This window comes from Corapipo altera, unplaced genomic scaffold (genome assembly GCF_003945725.1).
Source record: "Corapipo altera isolate COAL_440 unplaced genomic scaffold, ASM394572v1 50, whole genome shotgun sequence".
Lineage (NCBI taxonomy): Eukaryota > Metazoa > Chordata > Aves > Passeriformes > Pipridae > Corapipo > Corapipo altera.
Genome location: NW_020884889.1, coordinates 12,532,206 through 12,556,640, shown reverse-complemented (window position 1 = coordinate 12,556,640; position 24,435 = coordinate 12,532,206). Strand labels below are relative to the sequence as shown.

General features: G+C 36.6%; 1 protein-coding gene across 4 annotated transcripts in view; it reads left to right on the top strand.

Moving 5' to 3' along the window:
* ZNF280D (zinc finger protein 280D) overlaps window positions 1-24,071 on the top strand; it is a 41,091-nt gene extending 17,020 nt beyond the window's left edge. For all 4 annotated transcript variants that reach the window (XM_027644402.1, XM_027644399.1, XM_027644398.1 and 1 more), the window contains 12 exons: window positions 249-358; window positions 2,009-2,238; window positions 4,232-4,389; window positions 4,867-4,967; window positions 5,064-5,210; window positions 5,787-5,921; window positions 7,383-7,627; window positions 8,581-8,721; window positions 10,327-10,389; window positions 10,951-11,069; window positions 11,246-11,282; window positions 21,182-24,071. In XM_027644402.1, the coding sequence (XP_027500203.1) occupies window positions 249-358; window positions 2,009-2,238; window positions 4,232-4,389; window positions 4,867-4,967; window positions 5,064-5,210; window positions 5,787-5,921; window positions 7,383-7,627; window positions 8,581-8,721; window positions 10,327-10,389; window positions 10,951-11,069; window positions 11,246-11,282; window positions 21,182-21,818 (2,123 nt within the window). In that variant the 3' untranslated portion in view covers window positions 21,819-24,071. The remainder of the gene's footprint in view (window positions 1-248; window positions 359-2,008; window positions 2,239-4,231; window positions 4,390-4,866; window positions 4,968-5,063; window positions 5,211-5,786; window positions 5,922-7,382; window positions 7,628-8,580; window positions 8,722-10,326; window positions 10,390-10,950; window positions 11,070-11,245; window positions 11,283-21,181) is intronic.
* The last annotated feature ends 364 nt before the right edge of the window (window positions 24,072-24,435 follow it).

The following is a 24,435-nucleotide window of genomic DNA, read 5'->3' as shown; positions in this document are numbered from 1 at the left end:
AGTGTGTTGCTAAGATTTTGTAGAAGTTGTTTATCAGTGTATATCAAACAGAACAAACTCCAAGATGGGGGGAAAAGGAAGATGGTTGTAAAAGTTAAAAGATGGTTGTAAAACCTTCCTTGTGGTTACTACAGCTACACTGATGGAATAGTTTTCATTTGAAATAGAATGTTTGGTTAGAAGAATAATAATGATAAATTGAGTATTCTGTTTGAATTCTGAATCTTCACATATTTTAAATTTTACAGGGACAAATGCTGCATCGAGCACCATTAAAAATGGAGGACCTTTTCCACGAGCTTGTCCAAAGTGTAATATTCATTTCAATCTTATGGATCCTCTAAAAAATCATATGAAGGTAAAATATTCTGGGACTGGGAGACATTAGAACAAGCTCCTGTGGGCTTCTGTTTGGTTATGCAAGCATGCCATATTTTGATATGAAGATCGTTTGGCTTCTGTCTGGGATCAACCAGAGCCAAATGCTCAGTCTTACAGTCATGGAGAGGAAGACTGGAGTAGGGGAATTCTAAACCCTGCTCCTTTTTGCCTCATTTTTCCAATGTGATGAAGGTAAGTGTCTATGACAATAGACAGCCAGAAGACCCACATCTGTGTTAGATCACTACTGACACAAAGATGACAGTGTAAACTCACCTTTTTATCTTGATATGTCACTTGAAACATCAAGATAAAAATACTTGACACTTGACATTAAAAAAGTTAAGTTGAGGGGAAGAATTTAGTTTGTAGTTCATACTTAAACACTGTGAGAAACAAAACTTGTAGAAACTGAGCATCACTTTGTCTGATTATTAAACTACTTGTTATTGTTTCTGGAAACATTGTTTCCTGAAAAATATTTAATATCATTTGGCAAAGATCTGTGCAATTCTCAGGCATATGTATTCCATTTCAGGGGGCAGATAATGGCTTTGCAGTCTATACAGAGTATGAACTACTGTGTAATAGAAATCTGTGAGGATCTGAATTACTGTTACCACAGATGGTTCTGATTTACAGGGTCACCATACCCTGAATGGTAGTTATTTTTGTCTTCAGCTCTGAAACACAATTAAGAAATGTAGATAAGTGGAAAAAAACCCAAGGGTTTTATCTTTTTGTAATCATTATTTGTTCAGAATAGCTTTTGGACTGAGTACATCAATGGAGTGAAAGAACCGTTGAAGAAGTGTGTTTACTTAGTATTATTTAGTTAAATTTTTAGTTGAACTATATGGGATAAATATACTGAGTTACATTTCCATGATAGGAAATTAACTCCTTACTAGTAGGCTTATAGAAAGTAGTCCTGCACAATAAAAACCATTATTCAGCAGGAGAAATTCTGTCCTCTGAAACATTCTAATTTTGTGCACTGTTAGTAACTTCATAGTACCTTCTTTATGAAGTACTTCATACATTTTAAGTGTTAAGTTTTGTGCTATCTCTGTTTGGCCAAGCATTCCTTATGTATAGTTGGACAGAAAGAAGCTTGAACAATGTGTACTGTGTGACTGAGAATTTCTGAATTTTTTAGTAATGCTGGAAAGAACTTTGGCAGGTTTCAACATATGTTCTCCCCTAAGAAATAAAAGATAGAACTTTACATTAAGTTCTCAATAAACTTATACTTGTCAGCAAAATGCTTGCATAAAAACTGCTTTTCTCTTCCTTGTTAATGAAGTAGAAATTTTTCTAATGAGCAAGGCAACACTGGTATTCTGGGGTTTTTATTAACTTTGTGTTACATGAACCTATGAGAATCATCCTTTTCCAATTTTTATAATACGTAGTGGTTTATTACTTGAACATTACATAAAGATCAATTATTGTTTAAAATCATATGAAAATATGACTAAGGCTGGTGGATCAGAGAACTGAGCTTTGCATCTAAGTCTAGTGAGTGCCTTCAGTTTTTGAAATGCTGTTGTCATTGATGCAGTTTGGTAAGAGAGACTGACACCTTTGTCTCTTTCTGTCTCTTCTCCTCCCTGTTTGCCTCCAGTATTGTTGTCCAGATTTGGTAAATAACTTTTTCCCAGCAACGATCAAAACAGAATGTTTGAGCACAACAAGTAAGATTGCTGAATCTGAGAAAGGAAAATTGATTATGTTAGTTAATGACTTTTATTATGGGAAGGATGAAGGTGACACCCAGCAGGTGCAACAGGAGCAGAAGACTCATACGACATTTAAGTGCATCAGTTGTCTCAAAGTTCTTAAAAATAACATAAGGTATTTGAACTCACTTCCTTAATTGTTTTTTAATCACAGCCCATAGCAGTTTCATGTATTAAAAATTTGTGCCTCTGGAATAGAGTTCTCTTCTTCCTGAAGACTGATAATATTGAGTGACTGAACAGAAACTGAATTAATTTTTACTTTGCATGTGTGACCATAACTTGGAACATTTTACAGATTAGAGTACAAATTTTAGTGGTGCCTAACATAAACATAGAGATTTAATGAGAGCAGTTGTAGGACTTTGGGGTTAGAAGGGGCAACACAAAGTATTTTACAATTTGCCATCTGGATTGATGGTGATACTGGTGGATGCGAGTGTTAATTCCCTCTAGGGATGCACAGTGACTAATAGTCTGTGGTTTACTTATGTAACATCTGTTATTTTGATGGAATAATTTTACTTCCAAATGCTGAAAAAAAACTTCAGTAAGCTGTTTTAGCAGGTAGACAACTTTGTGTCATCGTTCCTTTGGAAGTTAAGGTCACTGAACTTTTTTTACGTGCATTCTTCAAAGGAAGCTGAAGTAGCAGAATGTAAAACTGAAAAATGGACTATTGCTTCAAAGGGCACAGTCTGCAAGTTAAAATGAACAGGTTTATGCTAACATTAGACCCATATTATTGAACAAAACAGAAGTTTTGTGTAATTAAAACAATGAAATCTGCTATTAATCATTAAGTATTTTCTACTCAGCATTATATTGTAAGCTGTTGGTGCTATGGTGCCTGTGGGTTCCACAGCAAGTCATTAAAAACATGTGAGCACTTTTTAATTTCTCTAGAGTTGATTTTACCATATTAATTTTTGCTCTAACTTTGTAGTTGTACTCCATACTTCTGTAACTTCAGAATTTTTATTCCAAGATATATTTTGCACCTTTAACTATTTCTAATGGACAAAATAAATACGTAGTACCTTTCCGCTTCAGGTACAAGTTTTTTGGACCTTAATTCAAAAAACCAAAAATGATTCCTCATGGTAGTCCCCTGCTTCCTTTAAGTGGTTGAACATACCACTGCAATACTTTTCTGTTAAGGTAATATGCAGTAACAGTGCTGGTTCCTTTTGCCTGGTTAGGTACCTGCATAGCTTCAATTGGCTTTTTTTTTTTCTTCTTCCTTTTTTTTAACCAGCTGCTTGATATGAGAAGCTTGAGCTCAAGAGACTATTCTCCTTGCTCATTTGTTTTGTCCAGTTCCAAGGTTTACATTCCTTTTGTGACTGTGACCTACATTTAAATGTTCCTCTGGCTGCACTGAAATGAAGCACATTGACAGTAGAAGAGTTTTGGAGGTTTAACAGTAGTGGCTTGTGCAGCAAACCTGTCCTTGTGCTGCTCCACCAGTAATGGTGACCTGCTGTGCTGTCATGGGTGCCTGGACTTCTCAACCAGGATAGGTTCCTACTCCAGACAGGTGGACAAATTAATGAGGAAAAGGTGCTAATTTGAAGCAGTAACATACCAGTTTCTCATCCTCTTTTGACATCAGCTGCACAGTGGCATTCTTTGATAACTGTCCTTCATAATTCAAGTTCAGTCCTAAGTGCTTTAGACAAAGAAGACTCCTGGAACCCTGCCAGGTGTGAATGGTTGTGGTTTTACATAAAACTGTCATGTCCAAATTGCAGATATATTCTTGCTACTTAATAGTTTTTAGCATAGCTGCACTTGTTTCAGAATGTGGCTTTGAGACTGGTGATGGTGAATGAAGTGTCAACATGTTGTGTTCTTGGTGTCTTTCCTTAATTCCCTTTATTTCAAGGCAAAAATTTTGTCTAAGTAAACATGAAAAATGTAATAGATTGCTTTGTCTTAGGATATGTTTCACATATGTTGTATGTTCTTTTAAAGTCAAGATTTCTAGTCAGCTTTGTCCTTACAGAGTAAAGTTTCTAAAGAATGCTGTACATCTTGCTAGTGATATGTCACGTATAGCAAATGTTAAAGTGTTGGTTTTTGCACCTGTTCACTATAATTTAAAGGTTTATGAACCACATGAAGCATCACTTGGAGCTCGAGAAGCAGAGCAATGAAAGTTGGGAAAGCCACACCACGTGCCAGCACTGTTACCGGCAGTTCCCCACCCCGTTCCAGCTGCAGTGCCACATCGAGAGCACACACACGCTCTACGAGTCATCCAGTAAGTTGGATCAGAGCCCCTTGAGTTTTTCCTAAGCCACAATTTTTAGGGATTTTCTGACTTTGACTTTGCTGGTTTTTAAGTTCAGAATAAAGCTATTGTACTTAAAGAACAATAATCTTGAGATTTCATATAGGAACTGAGCACTCCTTCAATTTTTTTTTTTTTAGGCATTTTTTTATGTGTGCAAAAAATGTGTGCTTTTTGGGTTTTTTTCCTTGTTTTTTTTTTTTTCTTTGTTTTATTTTAATTTTTTTTTAATTGAAAGCTTTACTGCAAGAACTCATGTTGTTTGTGACCCCTTGCCCTCCTGACTTTCTGAAACTGTACAGGGATATTCTTCTAAAGAGTAGAATAATATTAGATTGCTTTACCTTTAGAAATATATACAGTTCACATATACGTATGTGTCATGACTTATCTATTTATGACCCCAATCAAATTTTTACTTTTTATCTTGTTTTTCACTTTTTCTAGCCATTTGTAAAATCTGTGAACTATCCTTTGAAACAGAGCAAGTTCTTTTGCAACATATGAAGGATAATCACAAGCCAGGTGAAATGCCATATGTTTGCCAGGTATCTAAGTGACTATTTCCTATTTAGATTACACCACTCCCCTGTCTCCCCTGTCAATAAACTTTTAACAAAAATAGTCAACCTTTTTTATTTTAGGTGTGCAGCTACAGATCCTCAACTTTTTCAGATGTAGAATCTCATTTTAGAACAGTTCATGAAAACACAAAACATTTACTATGCCCATTTTGCCTCAAAGTAATTAAAATTGGAGCACCGTATATGCATCATTACATGAGGCATCAGGTAAGCAGATAATTTCAATCCTTAATGCTAGAAAAAATGCTAAATATATGTAAGGAATCTCCCTCTGAAAAATGAACCTCAACTGATTTGTATGGTTGTTACTGGATAAGAATAGTTAATAAAATATGTTAGAAGAATTTGAGAAGTCTTTAAGGGAATTGTTAGACTTTGTCATGTTCTTGTGTGGCAGCATCTCCCTGTTTAAAAAAAAAAGTCTCTGAATATCCTTAAAAGAATCTTTTTTGCTATTTAGGTTCTTCATTACATTGTAGTGATGTGTTCTGCTGTTCTGGAGGTTACTAGCAAACCTTTCACTAGTACAAATAAAGAAAAAGATAATGAAGTGTCATCTTGTAACTGGAATCTGATTTCTCCTCCTCTTACTAATCATGCTGCCTTGCATTTTCAAGCATTTAAATATTCTAATTCCAAACAGTATTTTGTCTTTGTACAGTATTAGAAGTTTGTTCAGTTGAAGTTGTAAAAACAGGATGAGCATTGCTTGAGACAAGCTAGTGCTCGGGTTTTGTTTATCATGCCATCCGTGCTTACTATAGCTTGTCTCATTTCTCACAGAAAAAGGGAGTGTACCGCTGCACTAAATGCAGGCTGCAGTTTCTAACCTGCAAGGAAAAAATGGATCACAAGACTCAACATCACCGAACATTCAGGAAACCCAAACAGTTAGAAGGCTTACCTCCTGGGACAAAGGTAAGTGTCCATACAGGAAAATTTGAGGGGACAAAGAAGAAAAAAGAGGAAAGGCTGGAATAGAAAGAAGTATTTTTCTCCCTTTTTTTCCAAAGCCCAGTGTTTGGGATTGTTTTTTGGTGGTTTTTTTTTCCCTCACCTCCAAAACTAAAACCCTAAAAAATACTCCTGTTGCAAGAATTACCTGGCACAATTTATGGTTTCTTCTTGGTGATTCCTGGTGTTGTTTTTTGTCCCATTGTTCCATACATGTATATAGCAGAAGTCCAGTTAGAACTGCAGCTTTCTTGAACTGGTACTTGCCATTTATCCTTTCTTGTGCTAGGAGATGCTTCTGCATCATTTCTAGTGAAAGATTTTTTACCTATGGAAAGGTGTTGGCAAAAAATGCAAGACCTACTTTTCCACAGACAATATATGCTTAAAGCTGAGTTCACCAGGTCTTCTTAGCTTCAGCATTTGAAGGGGTTGGGGGAAAACTTGTGTCCCTCAGTAAACTTAGGCCATCTTTAAATCATCCTTTGATTTCTTAAGAAGAAACTACTTAGACTAGGATTTTCTTGCAGATTGTGAGAGTTTTTCCTGCAGTGTTTTAATGAGATGTTGAAAGATATGTCCTTTCAGTTGCAAGGAAGAAAATTTACATTTTGATCAGCTCTTCGTAGTTCATTTGCTGTAGAGTCAGGAAGGGAAAAATGACTGCAGTTGATGTTGATTGTGTTGCTTGGCAGAATGAATGTAAAGCACTGATTCTGTACTCTGTGACAAACCCTCAATTTTCTAAAGATTTCAGAGTCTTCATGATCTAGCAAAAGCTTAGGTTATGTTAAAATTTTGGTGTTAGTAAACCTTGACAGGATGCACATGATGAGACTGAAGAGCCTGGGAACAGGTTTAGAAGATGAGGTGCTTCTGAACCATGAATGTGAGCAAGAAGTACAATTGTGAGTGAAAACTCAGGAACCGAATTTAAGGGCAAGACAAAGGAGTTTGATAATGCCAGAAGAGAGGTCAGAAACCAGAATTAGTCCTTGGGGTTCTAGGATGAGGAGCAAAAATACCTGAAGGAAGTAGAGTGGCTAATCCTGAGGCAAGAAGACACAAGACTTTTGTTAAATCCAGGCACTGATGGGATTGCTTGGTATTCTTCTTAGAGGGCTCATTGGCCTGACCCTTCTGCTACATTTTTTTTGTTTTAAGAAAGTAGGATGTAGCCAGTTGCAGGTCTGAAAAGTGTGGGTTTTTCATGGCTATTTCCACCAAAAGGAGCTTTTTAAGCATCCAGGAGGCTATGGAGGTTACCTGTAGTCCAAAAGTATTTTCAGTGTTTTGTGTTTTTCAAAGTAATCTCTACTCAGCAGAGTTTCTTATGCTATGATTTCTGTTCTTAAGTGTATTATGCTTTGAGACAAATAGAAATGGGAACTTAAATCTAAATTTTCTTTTATTTCATACTTGCAGGTGACTATTCGAGCATCTCTAGGATCTCATCAGTCAGGATCATCAGCTTCATCTTCTGTTAGTACAAGCAGTTCCACCTTTCAGTTATCACCTAAATCTAAAACCACAACCACTAAAAATCATAACAAATCTAATGCAAATAAATCAAGAGGAAAATCAAAACAAACTACATCAAAGAAACAAAATGCATGGACCAACAGCAAAAAAAAAAAGGAAGTTACAAATATAACATTTCATCATCTAAGGTAAAATATTAGCATTAAATCTATCTTTAAGTATACTTTGAATATAAATGATCATTTAATTGTCCTTTGATGACTTCCAATACTGTAATACAGAAGATCTGACACCTCAGGTTTGCAGAAAAAGCAGGTGCATAAACTTTCCTCATACTGGTACTGTGATTAGAATTCAGTATCTTCTTTCACCAATTTTAGTAGTGGCAAACCACTTTGTTATGAAGAACAGATGTTCTGGAAACTTCTCTGTGCTACATTTAGAGTTTTTTCTGCACAGAGCCACAGACTCTTGAAATACTGACTCATTAGGCAGATTTATGTTTAAAACTGACCTGTGGAGGGGAATACATCTGCCTGGGTGTTCTCTGGAAGTTTTCTTATGGAGGGAAAAATATTTTTTCTTGTTCCTTTTTTTTTTTGTTTACCTGTTAGTTAAAAGACTAAATCCTGTCTGTCCTAGGAGATAACTTATTTTGGGGAGCTAACAAAAAATAATCAAGAAAGTAAGGCAGCATTCTCCCAGTAGCTTGTTTTTATCTTTGCAATTTTTGGGGGGTTACTGTCCTTATGTTAATAATTACATGGGTGTTTAATGACCAGAATATAATTTCATTGGTAAGGTAAGTTAGCAGTTTTCTTTATCAGAGATGTTGCTGACTTTCACAGTGTGTAGCTGCAGGAGACATCCAAAATCAACCAGCAAAATTGGGGAAGAGTGGGATTACATTCTTGCTTTGTAGATGTTTCAAAGCTCGTGGGGAATATTGGAGTGACGGAAAAACCAAAAGCTTTTTCTTTGCTAAGTTTTTTTTGCAAGTGTAACCTCTAAGTATTTAACTGATACATTTTTGAGTTCCTCATTTTCCCCTCATGTAGGCAAGCTTGAAGCAAAAAGTTTGAAATAGTTTCTCATCCTAAAGTGTTGCTCTTCACTGTTAACTCTTCCATATCCCTGTCAGGTGTCATTCGGGACATCACAAGTGCATTGAGTGTTACTCAGAAATCAAGGATTTCGCCAGCCATTTTCCTGCCTACGTCCACTGTAGTTTGTGCAGATACAGCACCAGCTGTAGCAAAGCCTATGTGAATCACATGGTGAAGTAAGAGCTCTTCAAAGGTTTTACTGGCTTAGCAAATACTTCCTAAATTCGTGTAAGGTGGGCTAAGTGTTTGTTAGCTGAATTTTGAACCGGGTCATCAGAATGGCAGGGATCTGTGTAAGGTTGGATTTTTTTACTTTGTAATGAAGGCCTAAACCCCAGGTTCGTGTTTTGCCTTAAAAATCCAGTGGTTCAGGCAGTGTTTTATCTTTGCTTCAGAGTTTCTGTGGGATCTTCCGTAATCACTTCAGCCTGAGTTAGGAAAAATGACTAATTATTGTGTGTTCTCCAGGTTTCAGATTGAAGCCTCATCTGATTTTATGAGTGCTGAATGCATACAGAGCACAGCTATTGCTAGTGAAATCTCTGCTCTGATGTAAAGGATGTCTCAAATAGCATACTCAAGTGGATACTTTTTGCTTATGTTACTTCTGGTCATCCACAGAAATAACATCTCATTTTGCAGGAGGTTTGTCACCGATTGTGCAGCAGCGTAGGGTATTGGTGATGACAGCTGTAAAAAAGCCTGTTAAGAAAACAAATGCATTAGTTTTTAGAACCATAGAATTATACTATGCAATAATTAGACACAGAGCTGTGGCAGTAAAATAAAGTTTTGAAAGCCTACTTGTTAATCCTGTGCCCTGAGCAAGCCAGGGAAAAATCCCGAAGGCAGCTGTCTTTCTAAAGACGTGTATGTATAAAATGCCTTGGCATTTGTGAGTGCTAGAACTCTTGGGTCTGTGACCTAAGTCACACTAACTTCAATGCTCATGTAAGTCCTAGGCTGAGATATAATCTACTGTTTGCAATCTTGAAAAAAATAACAGAAATTATTGTACTTAATGCCAGTTGTACAAGAAAAAGTTTACTTCAGAAGGGGAAAGAGAAATCTAAGGCAAACTGTTCCTGTTGTGGCCACTGCCCTGGCTGTTTGGTCAAATTCAACTATGCATTAAAAATAGTCAGTCTTTTGTCCCGTGTGCCCTTGATGCACTAATGCTTCTCCTACTTGGATCCTCTGCAGCACCTCTCCTCACCTCTTTGGCGAGTGTAAGGAAAAAGGGATGGTGAGGAGGGAGACTGTTGGAGGGTGTTTCTGCAATAGCAGCCCCTGTACTCAGCTGCCTGAATGTGCTTTCACGGGAGAGAACAGTGTTGGCACGTCTGACCTGCATAAGGGACAACTTACAAGTTGTCTAAAAATTACATTTCTCATGTAGAACCGTCTCTTTCGGAAGCACAAGTTTGGCAAAGCTTCACTTTTTTGTGGTGCACTCTGTGGCTGCAGCTATGGCTCTTCAAGCCCTAAACTGCTGATGGAAGCAATGTAACTGTTCTTACAGGACTGTGTCAATGAAATTAAGCCTTTCCTCTCCCAAACTCGTTACTTACTCGAGAGACGTTGTTTCAAGCTAGAGCTGAGATTCACAAGCCTGTAAGCTTTAAGCAATTGAATGTTTAGGAATAATGCAGGACAGTAATTCAGCCTTCTATTTTCATGCCTTGTCATAAGCAAATTGCAGGACCATGGATAGTGCAGGGGATATGAGGAGTAACGTACTCAAGAAACCAGTTTAAGTGGTAATGTTGTCATATATTTAGTTTTCACAGTGCTCGTCCACGTAAAAGATTTTGGATCTATAAGAAGCAATCAGAAGAACTACGGTAATGCAGCTTTTTTCAGTTACAGATCATTGTGTTTCTACTTTCTGATGTTCATTGATAGTTGAGATTGTAGGGTCTTGAATTTCTAGGTTTCCACAATTTAGAAAGATCAGAGATATGAAACTTCCAATACCAGTGTTCTGGTCAGTGACAAATATGTATTATTTGTCAACATTTATTATTTTTTATCTTAACTCCGAGCAGTTTTTAATAATATTTCTATTTCTTTATTTTTTCCATTATTCATAAGGTGCAAAATGGGGAGGGGGTGAGGGAAAGAAAAAGCAACCATGTAAACAAAACCCATCAAAACAGAGAAACTCATGCTTTACAGATAAATTTCTGTCTAAAGTCATGTTCTTTGTACTACATCCAGCATGGAGATGCCCTGGTCATTGATGGGGATTTCCTGATACTAGTTGCAGTAGAAAAAGTAAGAATATGTTTTTATGTGAATAATCTCATCTGAAGTTGAATGAATTTCTTTTTATGGTCTGTCCAGTTGCTGTAAGTTAAGAAAACTGTTGTATTTATACTTCCTTTTTGTTTTTTCTTTTCTAGAGGCTTGACTGTAGTGTGTCTTAACTGTGAATTCCTGGCTGATGTTTCTGGCTTAGATAGCATGGCCACACATCTGAGTGAGAGCCACACTCATACTTGTCAAGTTATTATAGAGAAAGGTGAGTACATAGAGTCTCTTTTTTATATGCTATATAAATAATTAATGTGGATGTCTCTGTTATTGCAGTCCTGTTGTTAGTTGCATTATTTCTGTGTACTTGGATTTGACAGTGAGTACTTCTGTATTTTCACATTTTTAAATAATTTTAATTAAATCCTTTGTTTTTATTTTCAGTTTCTGTAGATATCCCAACTGCTGCACAAGTATCTGAGTAAGTTTTATTTTACTGCTTAATGTTTTTTTCTATTAGTTTAGAGATTTGGATTTCTTTTGAATTTCATAGAATTTGAGATGTATGGATGAACACAGGCCCTTACTTTACTAGTGCTTTTTGCTCTTACCATGTCCACAATTACAGGAAGGAAGAGATAAAATGATTACCTATTGCAGCCAAAATCAAAACCAGCTTTTTGTTCAGTTTGGAGAGGCATAAATAATTCTTGCAGTGTTGGAACTTCTCAATCCTGACCTCTGAGTCTAGACACAGTGAGACTGTTACTTCAGTTTACTTTAATATTAGCTTTATTAAATGAGCGTTTTGTGTTCTTTTTGTAATATTAATATGAATGCCAAAAGAAATGTCATTTACTGAAGGAAGACTAATTCAGTCTTAATATTTTATAAATATTTAGAAAATATTTTCAAAATTATGTTCTTTATATGACAAAAGTATACTGGTTTGTATTAACTTTTTTAATTCCACCTTTCAAAGAAAAATTACTATTAATTAATCAGGGGGTTTTAAGGGTTTGAAAAAGAACCTGCAGTATTGTGGAGATCATGTTACGGGGGGGGGTTTTAAACCTTAGAGAAATCAGATGTGCCAAGTCATCCCTGATTATTCTGGAACAGTTTCCGAGGCTTTACGATGTAGTTTGTGTCTGCTTATGCCTTAATTGAAAGTTCAGAGTTGTGTCAGTTAAATCAAAGCATTCATGTTTTCTTCAAACCTTTTCAGAACACAGAAATAAAAATGTCAATTACACTGCAAAGAATGACATTTTAAAAGATGGTAGAAGATGGTTTAACCCTCAGTGAGTCCATCTAGCTTATGGCAGGATTCTAAAAGGGATTTGATAGGCTCGTGTGTAGTGAGAACTCTTCCAACAGAGCAGGAAGTTCTTAGGCCTCTAAGTATAAATCAGCTTTCACTGAGTATTGGAAATATCCCAAATAGATTATTTCATCACTGTTTAGTATTTTCTTTCTTAGTTTCCATGAAGTTACTAGTAAGAGGGAGTCCTTTAATAGTTTAGCTTTCAGTGAAACTCAACAATGAAAAACTTAAGTGTAGAGCTATGATACCTTTGAAAACTTCAGCTCTTCTACTTGGAGATGGCTTTAGGTGTTGGGAATTAATACTTGCTGAAATAGGTGTAAGGAAAGGTTATAAATGTGTTGAATGGTGGCTGAAGATGTACAACTGTGGCAGGCTGTTAGTACTGCAAAAGGATTTTTCTGTCTTGAATGCGTTGCAGAGATATATGGAAATATATAAGAACGTTGTATATACAGTATGTATCAAATGGATGAGCACTGAAAAGATTTGAAATTAAGTCAAGAATATGTGCAGGTTTGTTTCTGCAAGCTGTTAGATTAGGACAGATGCAGATAGCCATTATTTTTGAGAACTCTGATCTTGACATAAGATTAGTTACTGGTACTGCGTGAAGTGATATAAAGTCTGTGATGGTGCTTAATTGTCATGCTCATAGAACTGGGTAATTTCCATGACTCTTGTCCTGTTCCACGTACTTATTCTCTGATACTTTGGACAAGAGTATATCATTGCTAAACCCAAGAGCATGAGTGTACCTGTGTGGCATATTTTTTAATTCGTTATTTTCAGTACAGAGTACGTACAAAAATGTTCATCTTTTTGTGGGATGGTTCCTAACAGTACTCTGTGGTTTGCTGTGGAAGAAGAGGAACTTGCAGACAGTATTCACAACCTTTGCTGTGTAGTTTCTCAGTGATCTGTGTTTCTTCCCATTCTTTGACCGATAATTCAGTGAGGTGTGACTTTTTTGTGGGGCTCTTCAGAATCACTTCATCGTCAGAAACAATGACTCACAATTACAATCTTGAACACTTTTGGATCTTCTCTTGCAACTCTCAAATGGTATCTTTTGGTGTCTTTCATTATATATCAGATGATCTGTATGTGTTGTAAAACTCATCTTTATTGCTAATGACCAGACATGTTCCATGAGCTCTGTTACTGAGGCTCTCTTTGGACCAGAATCCTGCCATTAGTAATACAGATAATCTAGCTGGGGATGTTCCAGCAGAAATTGCTCTTTAAATTTTTACATAAAATCACCTTGTTTATTTGGTGACCCACCTTGTGCTGAGGGAATAAGGCTTGATAACTATGCCAGTACTCTTCTAATGCTCAACTCTGCTTTGCGCAACCATTAACATATTTTTAAATGAACTGACAGAAGACATTTTTGTTGCAGGGGATTTGAAAGTGAGCAGGTATCCTATACTGCCTTGGCTCACTGATACATCATTGTGGACCAGAAAATTGAACCCTGTCCAGCTTGGGATTATTTTGGTATGTAAGCAAACAAGGATCTGACCAGACCTTTTCGTTTTCCTTCATGCATTGAAGCTGTGGTGTTCTCTTCTTGCATCTTATAGACAATAGGTCTGGTCTTTTCTTCCAGTATTGTAGTCTGGCAAAGGCCCTTCTGTGATAATGTTCTCTGCTTTGCAGCATTGCCTGGCAGCTTTCTGGGGGCTGTACTCCTTTGAAGAGAGGCTTACCAGGAGTTTCACTTACATGGTGCAGTGTTTCTCTGCTGCTCATTTGCAGTGTTTCTTCCCTGCTCCAGTCTATCAGTATCATCCCAAGCTGGAGTAGTGTGTAAATGGTGATGTAAATGGAGTAGTGTGTAAAAAGTGTGTAGGGTTGACATCAAAACCCATTTTGTTCTGAACTTGATGCCAGCTTCTAAAACTAAAGGGATTTGTCATTCTTTTTGGGTGTTCACTAAAACATACAAGTCCTGATCTATTTAATATTCAAGGAAGTTGCATTTTTGTCTGCCAGTGACTTTATGGTGTACAGTGGCGAAATGTGCTTTGGATGACTTCTGTGGCATGTAACTACATAAACTGAATCTTGGCCAAAGGAATTTATTAGCTGCTTTGCTCTCTGGTAGCTTCTTTTTGTTCCTAAATACTGTGGGAGGAAGAAAGCATGTAATGAAAGTAGATACATTTTTTGAGCCTTGATTCTGAGGGTGGAGCAGCTACAGTTCCAGTTCATTCTCTCACCTTGTTCTTTTGGTATCATCTCTCATCTCCAAGGATGCTCTACTCAAGCTGCTGAGACATCTGCTTTTGATTTCACTGCTTCTGACTTCATCTTCAATTCTAGATTATCTATGGCAAGTTTATCCATCAGCAGGTTGTCTGGATATGTGATGAGCTTTTCTTTTGCCATGCTGAACATCTAACGTTCCTCCAAACTCAACCTTCCTGCTTACAGTGGACATGTCTTGGTTGGATCTCTCATTTACTAGCCTCCAAGCAACCTAAGAGATAAAGCTACTCTTGCTCTTAGAGCAGGCACCATTATAACCTCCTAGTTACGAGACATTATTTTTGGTGAATGCAAGCTGTTCTTGATTTGCAGCATTTTCTATGTAATCAAGTTTTCTGAGATTAATTCATTGTTACCAGTATTTTTGTCCTCTTCACTTTTAGTATTCAGTCACAGTTTTGGTGATAGTGAGCTCCTGCAACCACTGTGGTATTGCTAATAATGACAGGGATCGTGTCATCCATTGTCTCTTATGCATATTTTGTGGTTGAGCATCTGCACGTTTACTCAGTAACTGTGAAGCCTCATTCCTTTTGCTACTTTTTTTCCTTCTGACAGAAGCTATGTTCCATCTTGAATGCTGCTGTTCAGCTTCAAGCATCACTTACCTACCACAGGTTTTTCTTGCAGGACTTATTTCTGTTTTGACACAGCAGCATTCAAAAAAGCATAGTGGGTTTGTGTTTTCATTGTGAACATGCTGTTGCATTTCAGAGGAAGTTGAATCTGTGATGTCTCACTTTCATTCAGATTTCCAGCAACAACAAAAATGGAATGTGGTTGCAGATTTTTGTGGCTTTCAGAAAAATTCTCTCAGAGTTTCCCAGAAATGACTCTAGGTAGACACTTGGATTTGGAGTTATGTGAATTATACGTCTTTTGAATGCTCATTTGGAATATTATCCTATAATATTCCAAATATTCTTTTGCAGCTTTGCTACAGAAATTTAAGTTTCAGACTCGCATTTATAACACTTGCAAGCTACATACAGGTTTGACAGCTCTGTGCAAGTAGTTCCTGTAGAGTGGATTGGCATTGTGGCATCCTGTTTCTATTTGGGTGAGGATCTTGGAAAAGTTACTCACGTGGAAAACTCATAACGTAAAAGCACTTCTAAACCATGCAATTCAAACCTGCCTGACTGAGGATTAAACCTCTCTTATGGTCCCAACGACTTACATAAATTATGCAACATGTTGGGCCACATCTGCAGGGACAGAGCATGAATATGTGTGGTATAACCAGTTTAGCTTAGGGTCAAAGAATTAAGACTTCATTTGTACCTTAACCTGTCTCTCTCCCGTTATTTTTAGGATGTTGAGTGTCACTGCTTGATTAGCCAATTATGCCTTAACTGGTTTTTTTGGAAGCCTTTTCCATGAAATAAACGTTTGTTTTTGTTATTGTGTTAAATGTAACTGTGAGCTTTGTGAGCAGTGACACTTCACTGCTCATGGCTCTAATAGGTTATTGTGTACTGTCTTCATCACTAACCCCATTTTACAGGTGAGAGACTGGAGACAGAATCAAGTAACATTAACATCACCATCTTTTCTTTCTCCTTCAGTTGTTAACAGTGTAAAACACCTTAGCATAGAAGCAGCTTTTCTTCTAACTATGCATTCATGTGTACCTTTCCAGGAAATACTCATACAGTCAGATACTTGGGGGACAATTGTGCTTCATGAATCATAAACTCTACTTATAAAGTTGCATCTTTCAAAATAGGGAATTCCTGTTAAAAGGTGGGATTGATTTAAAAAAAAAAAAAAAAACAAACAAAAAAAACAACCCAAAAAACCCAAACCCAATGACCTTTTCATGTATTTATAATGCTGGCTATGGTTCAGTTGAGTGACTGGAAGGTACCTTGAGCCACTTAAATAACAAAGTTGTTTTCTAGAAATTCTTCAAGCTACAGTCTTCCCAGAAAAGGTTACTTTTGGTTAGGGGTGGATAAAAAAAGAAATGTTGGCAGAGGATTCCAGTTGAGTTTATGCTGCTTATCCAACAGACTTTTGGTTGTAAGAAAGCATGAGAGATTGATGGGAAGACTCAAACTCGTGGTTTGAGCTCTGTGTGTGTGTGCAAATATATACAATTTTATTCTGTAAATAACAGGGCAAGCAATAAGACTGAATTTGAGAAATGAGAATATTCCTGTCTGTACTTGAACTGCATTTTAGAGTCTAGTTTTTGTCACTGACTCCAGATCTCTCTCATTAGTCCTGGGTGACTCCTCATCTGTCAAATAGTTTCAGATTGAACTGAATTTAGACTTCAAGGTGTCTAAATTAATGTTCTTACTTACCTTTTATTCTGAGCCTCTAGTTTTATAGCTAATCCATTCCACTGAATATCTCAATCAAGCTGAAATTTTGTGCTCAGCTGCTACATTTTGACAACATTTTTTTGAAGGGATTGACAATTAAAGGGCCTTTTTTCATAGTTCTTAACTAGAAGTTTATTTTTATATAGAATAAAGAATCTTTGGAGAGTTCTAGAGTGGTTTCAGATTTGCTCAAAATTTTTGGACCAACAGGTTGTACTTACTGGAGATGGTCAAAATCTTTGCTTTATTTTTATAATGTTCTTTCTGGGAGCACTGTAGCTTCACAGATGTAATAAAGTACATTGCCTTTGTTGATGTTTGAGAACTATGGGATTTAAGCTTTCTTGTATCGTAGAAGTGTTGGGAACATCACAAGGTGCTGAACATCAATGGTTTAGTGTCCATTCATGCAGCTTCTGCCAACTACAAATTAGAAGGAACTGCTTTCTAAAACCTCTGAACAGAATTAAGGTTGAGGATATGCACTGGGAATCCGAGGTTTTGCCCTTGGATATACAATATCTGGTCTATTTGTGCCCAAATTGTTCTGCTCTTTGAAGAGCGACTGTTTTTTGACAAAGTGCTGTTTCCAACATGTTTAAGTTCTTGCATAGAAATCATTAAAGCAGTGAAGCTAAGCTAAATATTTGGTGTTGCATCATCTTTTACTGATGATGCTGCTCATGATTAAATACTTCAGAGTATTTGAAGTCCCTGACCCAAAAGATGTGTTCTCATTTGATTTACCCTGGTAATTTCTTACTGTTGTTACAGTGCTGTCGTAGAAATGTTATTTTAAAACAATCCTTTTTTTGGTAGCTATTTTTCCCACCTATTGTTGCAAATTAAGATGTAATAATTAAAGTAGTTATAAATGATTGTTTATGCTACATTTCAAGATTTTGGTTAGCTGCTAGAACATTAGTGTAAGAAGCTGCTCATGGTGTGCTGAAACTATGTGCTAAAATTCTTTAAAAGGTCTGGATTTAGCACTGCTTTCTTGGATTTAGGAAAATAGGTCCAGTTGATATAGTATACAGTTTTCATAAAAGTTAAGTGGTAAAGCTGTTTTTTATGTCAAGTATTTTGTACCCTGTAGACAGCCATTAAGACTCGCTGAGGTGGTGAATAATTTAATTTATGATTAATAACATTATTTAAGTATAACAAAGGAAGCACCATACTTCAGCAAATAAAATTTGCCTTTAATGCAGCATCAACAAAGAAGATACAGGCATAAGCAATTTTGAGGGGGTTGTTTAGTTTTTCTTTTTTTTTTTTTATAAGAAACCTTTGAAAGGTTAGATTTTATTAGAACTGATGACTTAACAAGGTTTTGTAGGAGACATCCTTGCTATCGCTGCGATAACATTTTCTTAGAGAAACAGAGAAAATCAATTTTAGTGATGTTGCGATAAGCTGCTTAATTAATGTGGGTTTACAAGTCAATAAATTTAAATAATTTATAGCTCATCTAATGTAGGTACTGTGCCTGTAAAAGGTATTTTGTGGGAAGTGTCTCCTCCAAATAATATTGGAGGTCAGGTGGGATGTTTTACAGCTGTCCCAAAGTAAACTGCAGCTGTGTTGTGGGTGTTTGGGTTTTGGCAGACAAATAGAAGAAAACTGAGCTTGTATTGTGGAATGCTTCTGTCCAGTACCTTTATGCACCTCATTTAACATTTCAGATCTTAAATGCTTCAGTCATGGTTTTAAAGGCTTTTATGGTGAGCAGATCATTCCTCAGGTAGAATTGCAGTGAGCATTGGAATAAAAGTAATGCTCACCCTCTTAAGACTGTTGCTTGCTGGTTTTTATGAGGCAAGATAACTGGAATAGGTTACAAGTTTATCTTACAATTTCTGTATACCCACTAGGAAATTTTAAAATTCTCAAACAAAGTACATTTAAGCTCAGAATGAGTATCATCTTCAAAAATTGGGTTCAGATTACCAGACTGCTTTCTAACTGTAAGTCTCTTCATCCTTATCTCTATTTCAACCATAGAGTATTTTAAAACATTACATCTTAATTCATTATCCACTAGGTTAAAGGCCGAAACCTGCATTAGACAGAAGGAAGCTAAGTTGGAGGTAATGTCTTGTCTTTTCTCCACACACAGTCTGACAAAGTCTGAGCTTTGTAACTAGTGGGAAGATGCAGGACAGTTCTTTTTTAACTGGACCTGTACTACTGGGTCATGGTGTTCAGAGGATGTGCCCAAGGTAGTCATGTTGATATTGGCCAGTAATTAGTGCTCCAGGAGCAGATCCTGTAGCTCAGATGAAAGCTGAGAATGCTGCATCTTCACTGTAAAGTGGTTCAGAGGTGTTGTTTTAGAGCAGAGTGGTGTTCCCTGGACAGAAGGCTCACGCTGTGCTCGTGTTCAGAGCTGTGTGGAACGTCCCTTGTTGGTTTGGACTCTTGAGGGCTCAGCTCCATTAGGAGTTGGAGCACTTGTGGATCAGAGCTTCCAGTTCATTTTCCTTAAAAAGTAGTGTAATTTGCATGCCCTGGTACTGGTTTGTAAATCAGACTAGTTATGTGGAAACAATCAAGGAATGTGTCTCAAAACCGTGGTGTTACCGAACTGTTAATGTAAATATATTATATAAATGCAGCTGTAATACAGGTTTTGTTACTTGGAGAAATACTTTCCACAGCCTGAGGGAAGGGGTGTTTGCACACACTTTGCAACTACTCTATATGAAGGTGTGTGTCACTTGTTTGTAGTGACACTTCTTTCTTGCTGTAGGATTTTCCTCTGAATTATTTTTAAAATCCTAAGATAAAATGGCAGTGTAAAATAATAGTACACTCTAAATAAAGTGCAGCAAAAAAACTTGAGCTAGTAGGATTTTAAAACAATAAATGATCAGAACCTCACTTTCTTCAGCTTCACTTGGCACCTAAATCTTGTATTTTCTGTACAATTCTAACCATTCACTGACATCCCCATTTCTGTATAATACAGTTGTTCAAATTCTTGCATTTTCCAGTATTTTTGATGTCTGAATTTTTAGTTTTCTAACACTGTAACAATGGCTATTTGCCACATAGGGTAGTAAGAATACTTCTCATTCCTAAAATTGGATAGAAGGCTTTTCTTTTTCAGCTGCTGATGTACTAAGAGAATGAATTCTTGAAGTACTTACGATTTTTCTTTTTATTGTGGCATTTTAGTGCATCACACTCACTGGGGTTTGCTTATTCATCTGCAGTTCTCAGCAGAGGTGAATTATTTCACTGGAGAATTGTTCTATCTAAAGGAACTGACTGTTGTGCTTAGCAATCAGAAATATCACTGTTGTTTGTGGGTAATTGTGATGTGTTTGTGCAAAAGCTTGTTTTATTTTTGTACTCCTTCATTAGTATAAATGACTCACAGGAAGGTATCTTCTGCACAAGAAATGAATATATATATATATATATATATATATTTCTTTTTCCCTTACCCACCACTTCTTGGATGAAGCTGGGATTTTTGGTTACTAGAAGGTGAGGAAGATGGTAATCAATTTGTTTTATATGCTAAGGGCAGATTTGTGCTTGGAGGAGTTTCTTGGTGTGAATCTTGTGTGTGTGTGTGTGTGTACACATATATGTGATCCATCTGGGTTTCCAGTGTGGAATACTGCTCTTTGTGTGATAATGAGGCATTAGTCATCCCTTTATTTAAAACTTTTTTTTTTCTTTGCATATCTGTGTTCAAACCTTCCCACATAAAGCACAGCACTGTGCCCATTTGCTCTGCAAACTATATGTCGCCCTTCAAACTGCTTGTTGAAAAATAGTAGCTAAAGGTCATGTGTGTATACACTGTTTCTTAAGGATTTGACTGGATTTTCATATGAAAACAATTCTCAATATTTAACTAGTATTTATAGGGCTCTGTATGGCTGAGGTGTTTCTCTGGAATAGCTGAGGTAATTAGGAACAGTTATGGCACAGTTATGGAACAGTTATGTCAGCCACAGCTCGTGGGGGCTTCTGAGCATTGGCTTTTGAGGTTGAACTTAGTCTTGAGTTTTCCCTCAAGTAATATGTTTCCCCCCCCTTTTTTCTAGAAATTTGAGAGAGAAGAACTTAAATAAATTGTTTGTGTATTTGAGAATGTCATATACTCTTTAGCTGGTCCACTAAATGGAAAAAAAAAACCCTAACATTTTCTGTTTGACTGAAGTAGCAAATATAAGTTGTAATTTGGTAAAGAGGTTGGCCTATCATTCATTTCTATTTTGAGTGAAAAATCAGTGTAACAGAATGAAAATATTCTGATGACTACCTCAGTGAGCAGTAAGATTTCACCACTGAAGGATATCTCAACAGCCAAATAGGAAATCTTCAACACCACTCTTTTATCACTTTGCAGGGTACAACCATGTATTGCTGTATTTTGTTTGTTATAAAAGTAACTTGTTTGGTTGTTTGGGTTTTTTTCAGCAAACAAGAGCACAACTCTTCAGATGAAACAAAAAAATGCGGTAGAAATCCAACTACAAAAGTTGCATCTGCTGAACAGAACGAAGAAGACTCATCACTGTCAAATACAGAAGATGTTCCTAGTTTTGAACTCCCTGGCAACAGCTCAAAGAAGTCTTTGCATGAGAAAAGAGCCTGTTGTGGTTCAGATGATAATAACAAACAGTTAGGTGAGAAACAAAAAGGTATTCATGATGAAAGTGAGTTGAAAAGGTGCCAAAGTTCAGGTGATGTTCTCTTGGATGAGCAGACTAAAGTCCGGAGCTTGGATGAAACTGCACTGTCAGCGATGAACGTGAGGGACTTAAAGCTGACCTTGGGTGAGGATGTGAGTTTTGAGCAGTTCTTCAGGAAGAGAGATGAACCTGAGTCTGTTAGTTCTGACATTAGTGAACAAGGCAGTATTCATTTGGAGCCTTTGACTCCATCAGAAGTACTAGAGCATGAAGCTACTGAGATCCTTCAGAAAGGTAATGTCACACCTTCATCGAAGACAGCCGGACAGCTCACGGAACAAACAGATGAGGTTTCTAAGGAAAGCAATCCCAGCAGAATGGAGACAACTGTAAACCAGACAGATGAAAATGAAGCAAGCTGAAATTGTGTCAATTTGATTGTCATGAACAGTGGTAGGAACACCATGGACCATTCCTGATGAGTGTGCTTATGGATGCTAAATATTAAAAAGGGGGAGGGGGGAGAGGGAGGAGAGAAAGAGACACCAAAGGGAAGTTCTGCATATGGAGATAGCATGTATGTGTATGTGTGATTAACTGAACTTACAGAAGGTAGCAAGTTCAAATATACCTTCCTGTCTCTTGGATGTGATATATTATTAGATTGATATTTGAAAAGAGGTATAAATTCTAATTTTTTTATAGTTAACTAGCCCAGGATAAGGTGATTTGTTCGCCCAGAAAGTATTTTTTTAAATTCTTCAGTGTGAATATCATTGAACAGTAGAATTGAGTATGAACTTACTTCTGATGCTGAAGTGGAGCGCACTTGTCATCAGGGCTATTGGTCTGCTGATAATTTGGGTAAACATAAACCTTGGGACTTGGTGTCACATTCCTGTCTGTAAAAGCATGTAAACAGAATTATATGAATCTGTGCACCTCTGTACAGGTATAATCCTGCCAGGCTGTAAGCTTACCTTAATAAACTTTCAGTGAAAGTGAAATTATTACAATAAAACTATATATTTGTGGGGTTTTCACTGTGCAGTCTGTGCAGAAATACCGTACATAGTTGTATAAAGTAGAACATAATGTTGAAAGTACTGTAGCTGTTAGGCTTTTACCATTGGTTTTCTGATTCTTAGCCATAGACACGTAGGAATGGTCTGTAAGTCACACCAAAGTATGGTTTTAATGTAAAAATGGTATTAAGCAAAAATAAGGAAACCCCCAAACTGGAGACACCACTTGGTGTGTGTTCTGCCATTTTACAGCTGCTACTGGCTAACTTACAAATAGAACACAAGGTCGAATTGTACAGTTCAATTTCAGGACTTTTTGTAGTCTTAAGTTATGTACAGAAAGATGGCTGCTGGTTTTGGGTTTTGGGGATTTTTTTGTTTTGTTTTTTTTCCTTTGGTTTTGGATATTTTTTTTTTTGTGTTCTAGTTAGCAGCAGATATAGGAATGCATATGATTAACGGTAGCTTGCTCTTAGGATTTCATTGCTCCATTGGAAGCATTCAGAATGTGCTTTTGACTTACAATTTTGTTTCTATGGATGCTAAATGTTTTGAACAGCTGTTAAAGCACTGCTGTAAATTATTACTTTTTAAGTAAATATTTGCAACAAAAATTTGTCTTTGTGCATAATTTATGCTCAGCTCGAAACTTTGGCCAGAGTCTTCTCCCATTTTTAAAAAAAGATTTAGTGACAGTTCCAAAAATCATGTAAATTCAATATTGTGAATTTGAGACATATGTTTGGTTGGGGGTTTTTGTTGGTTTTTGTTTTGTTTATATAGAATTAAATGAGCAGGTGCCTTTGCACATATTTTTGTACCTGTGTATTGTGGTATGATGTGTTAACCTTTCCAGACTACACAGATATTTTCTGACCCCTCTGCCTGCAGCTGAAGTCTACTCTGTCCTCCTGAGTTAACTGGGCTCTGCTGCTAAATTAACATTTAGAGCCATCCATTGTTGGAACCTCTAAATAAGATCAGTCTCAACCTCTCAAAGTTGCTTCAAACTCTGAGGAATCCTGTGATTTAAATTTTGAATTGCATCTTAATTTTCATCCATGCAGGTATAGAAGACTTCTAAAAAGAAAAGTGGAACAGTTTACATAGTCACAGCTCTTCGAGATCTGCCTCTTCAGGAACTGCAAATATCAAGATATTCAAAAGGGCTGAGAGCAATAAGTTGCATTATTCTTTTGTTCTTTAAAGGTCTTGGTGAAATCATTAAGTAGTGGTTAGATGAACCAGTCTGATGTCTTCATGCTTTTACACATGGAACATAGTCATTGTGGTGCTTTATTTTATACAGTTTAAAGCACTTGATCAGCTGCAGACTTGGATGTGTTTGTTACCAGGCGAGTTCCTGAATGCATCTGTACTTGAACCCAGGGAAATCTCTATAGTGTTTTGAATCCAATTGATGATCTTCCATGCAAATTTTATATTTTGAATAATGCTCTCATATATGTTTTGGAAAAGATTGAGTTCAACTGGAACCAGTTGTGCAATACTTGCTTGTAAATTCATCACATTTGTCTTTTATTATGTAATTACATTTTTAAAACATTTACCATTTTCATAGTTAAAATTGGGAAGGATTTGGCCATGTGCTGCTGAGAAAAGTTGGAAAATAAACCTCAGGTCTAAAAATCTGCATATTTGGGGGAAGTATATTGATATCATCTCAATTACTCAATATGTAAATCATTGTTTGTTTCAAACCTTGTTGAGAATGCTTGTGCAAGTAGGTACAAACACTCAAATGTCTACTGGTCCTTGTGAAGGAAGAGGTGAAAGAGAACTAGATGGTTCTAGCAAGTGCATCAGCTTTAAGAAAGCAAGGAAGGTATATCATGAGAACACTGCCATGGTATTATCATGAAGGAGAAATGCTAAAATTTTCTTACTGTTTTTCCTATATGAAGATTTGCTGACTAGACACTGTAATGGACTACTTAAGTATAAAGATGGATTTCTCTCATGTTATTTGGGAGATTTCCCAGAGGTAAGTTGA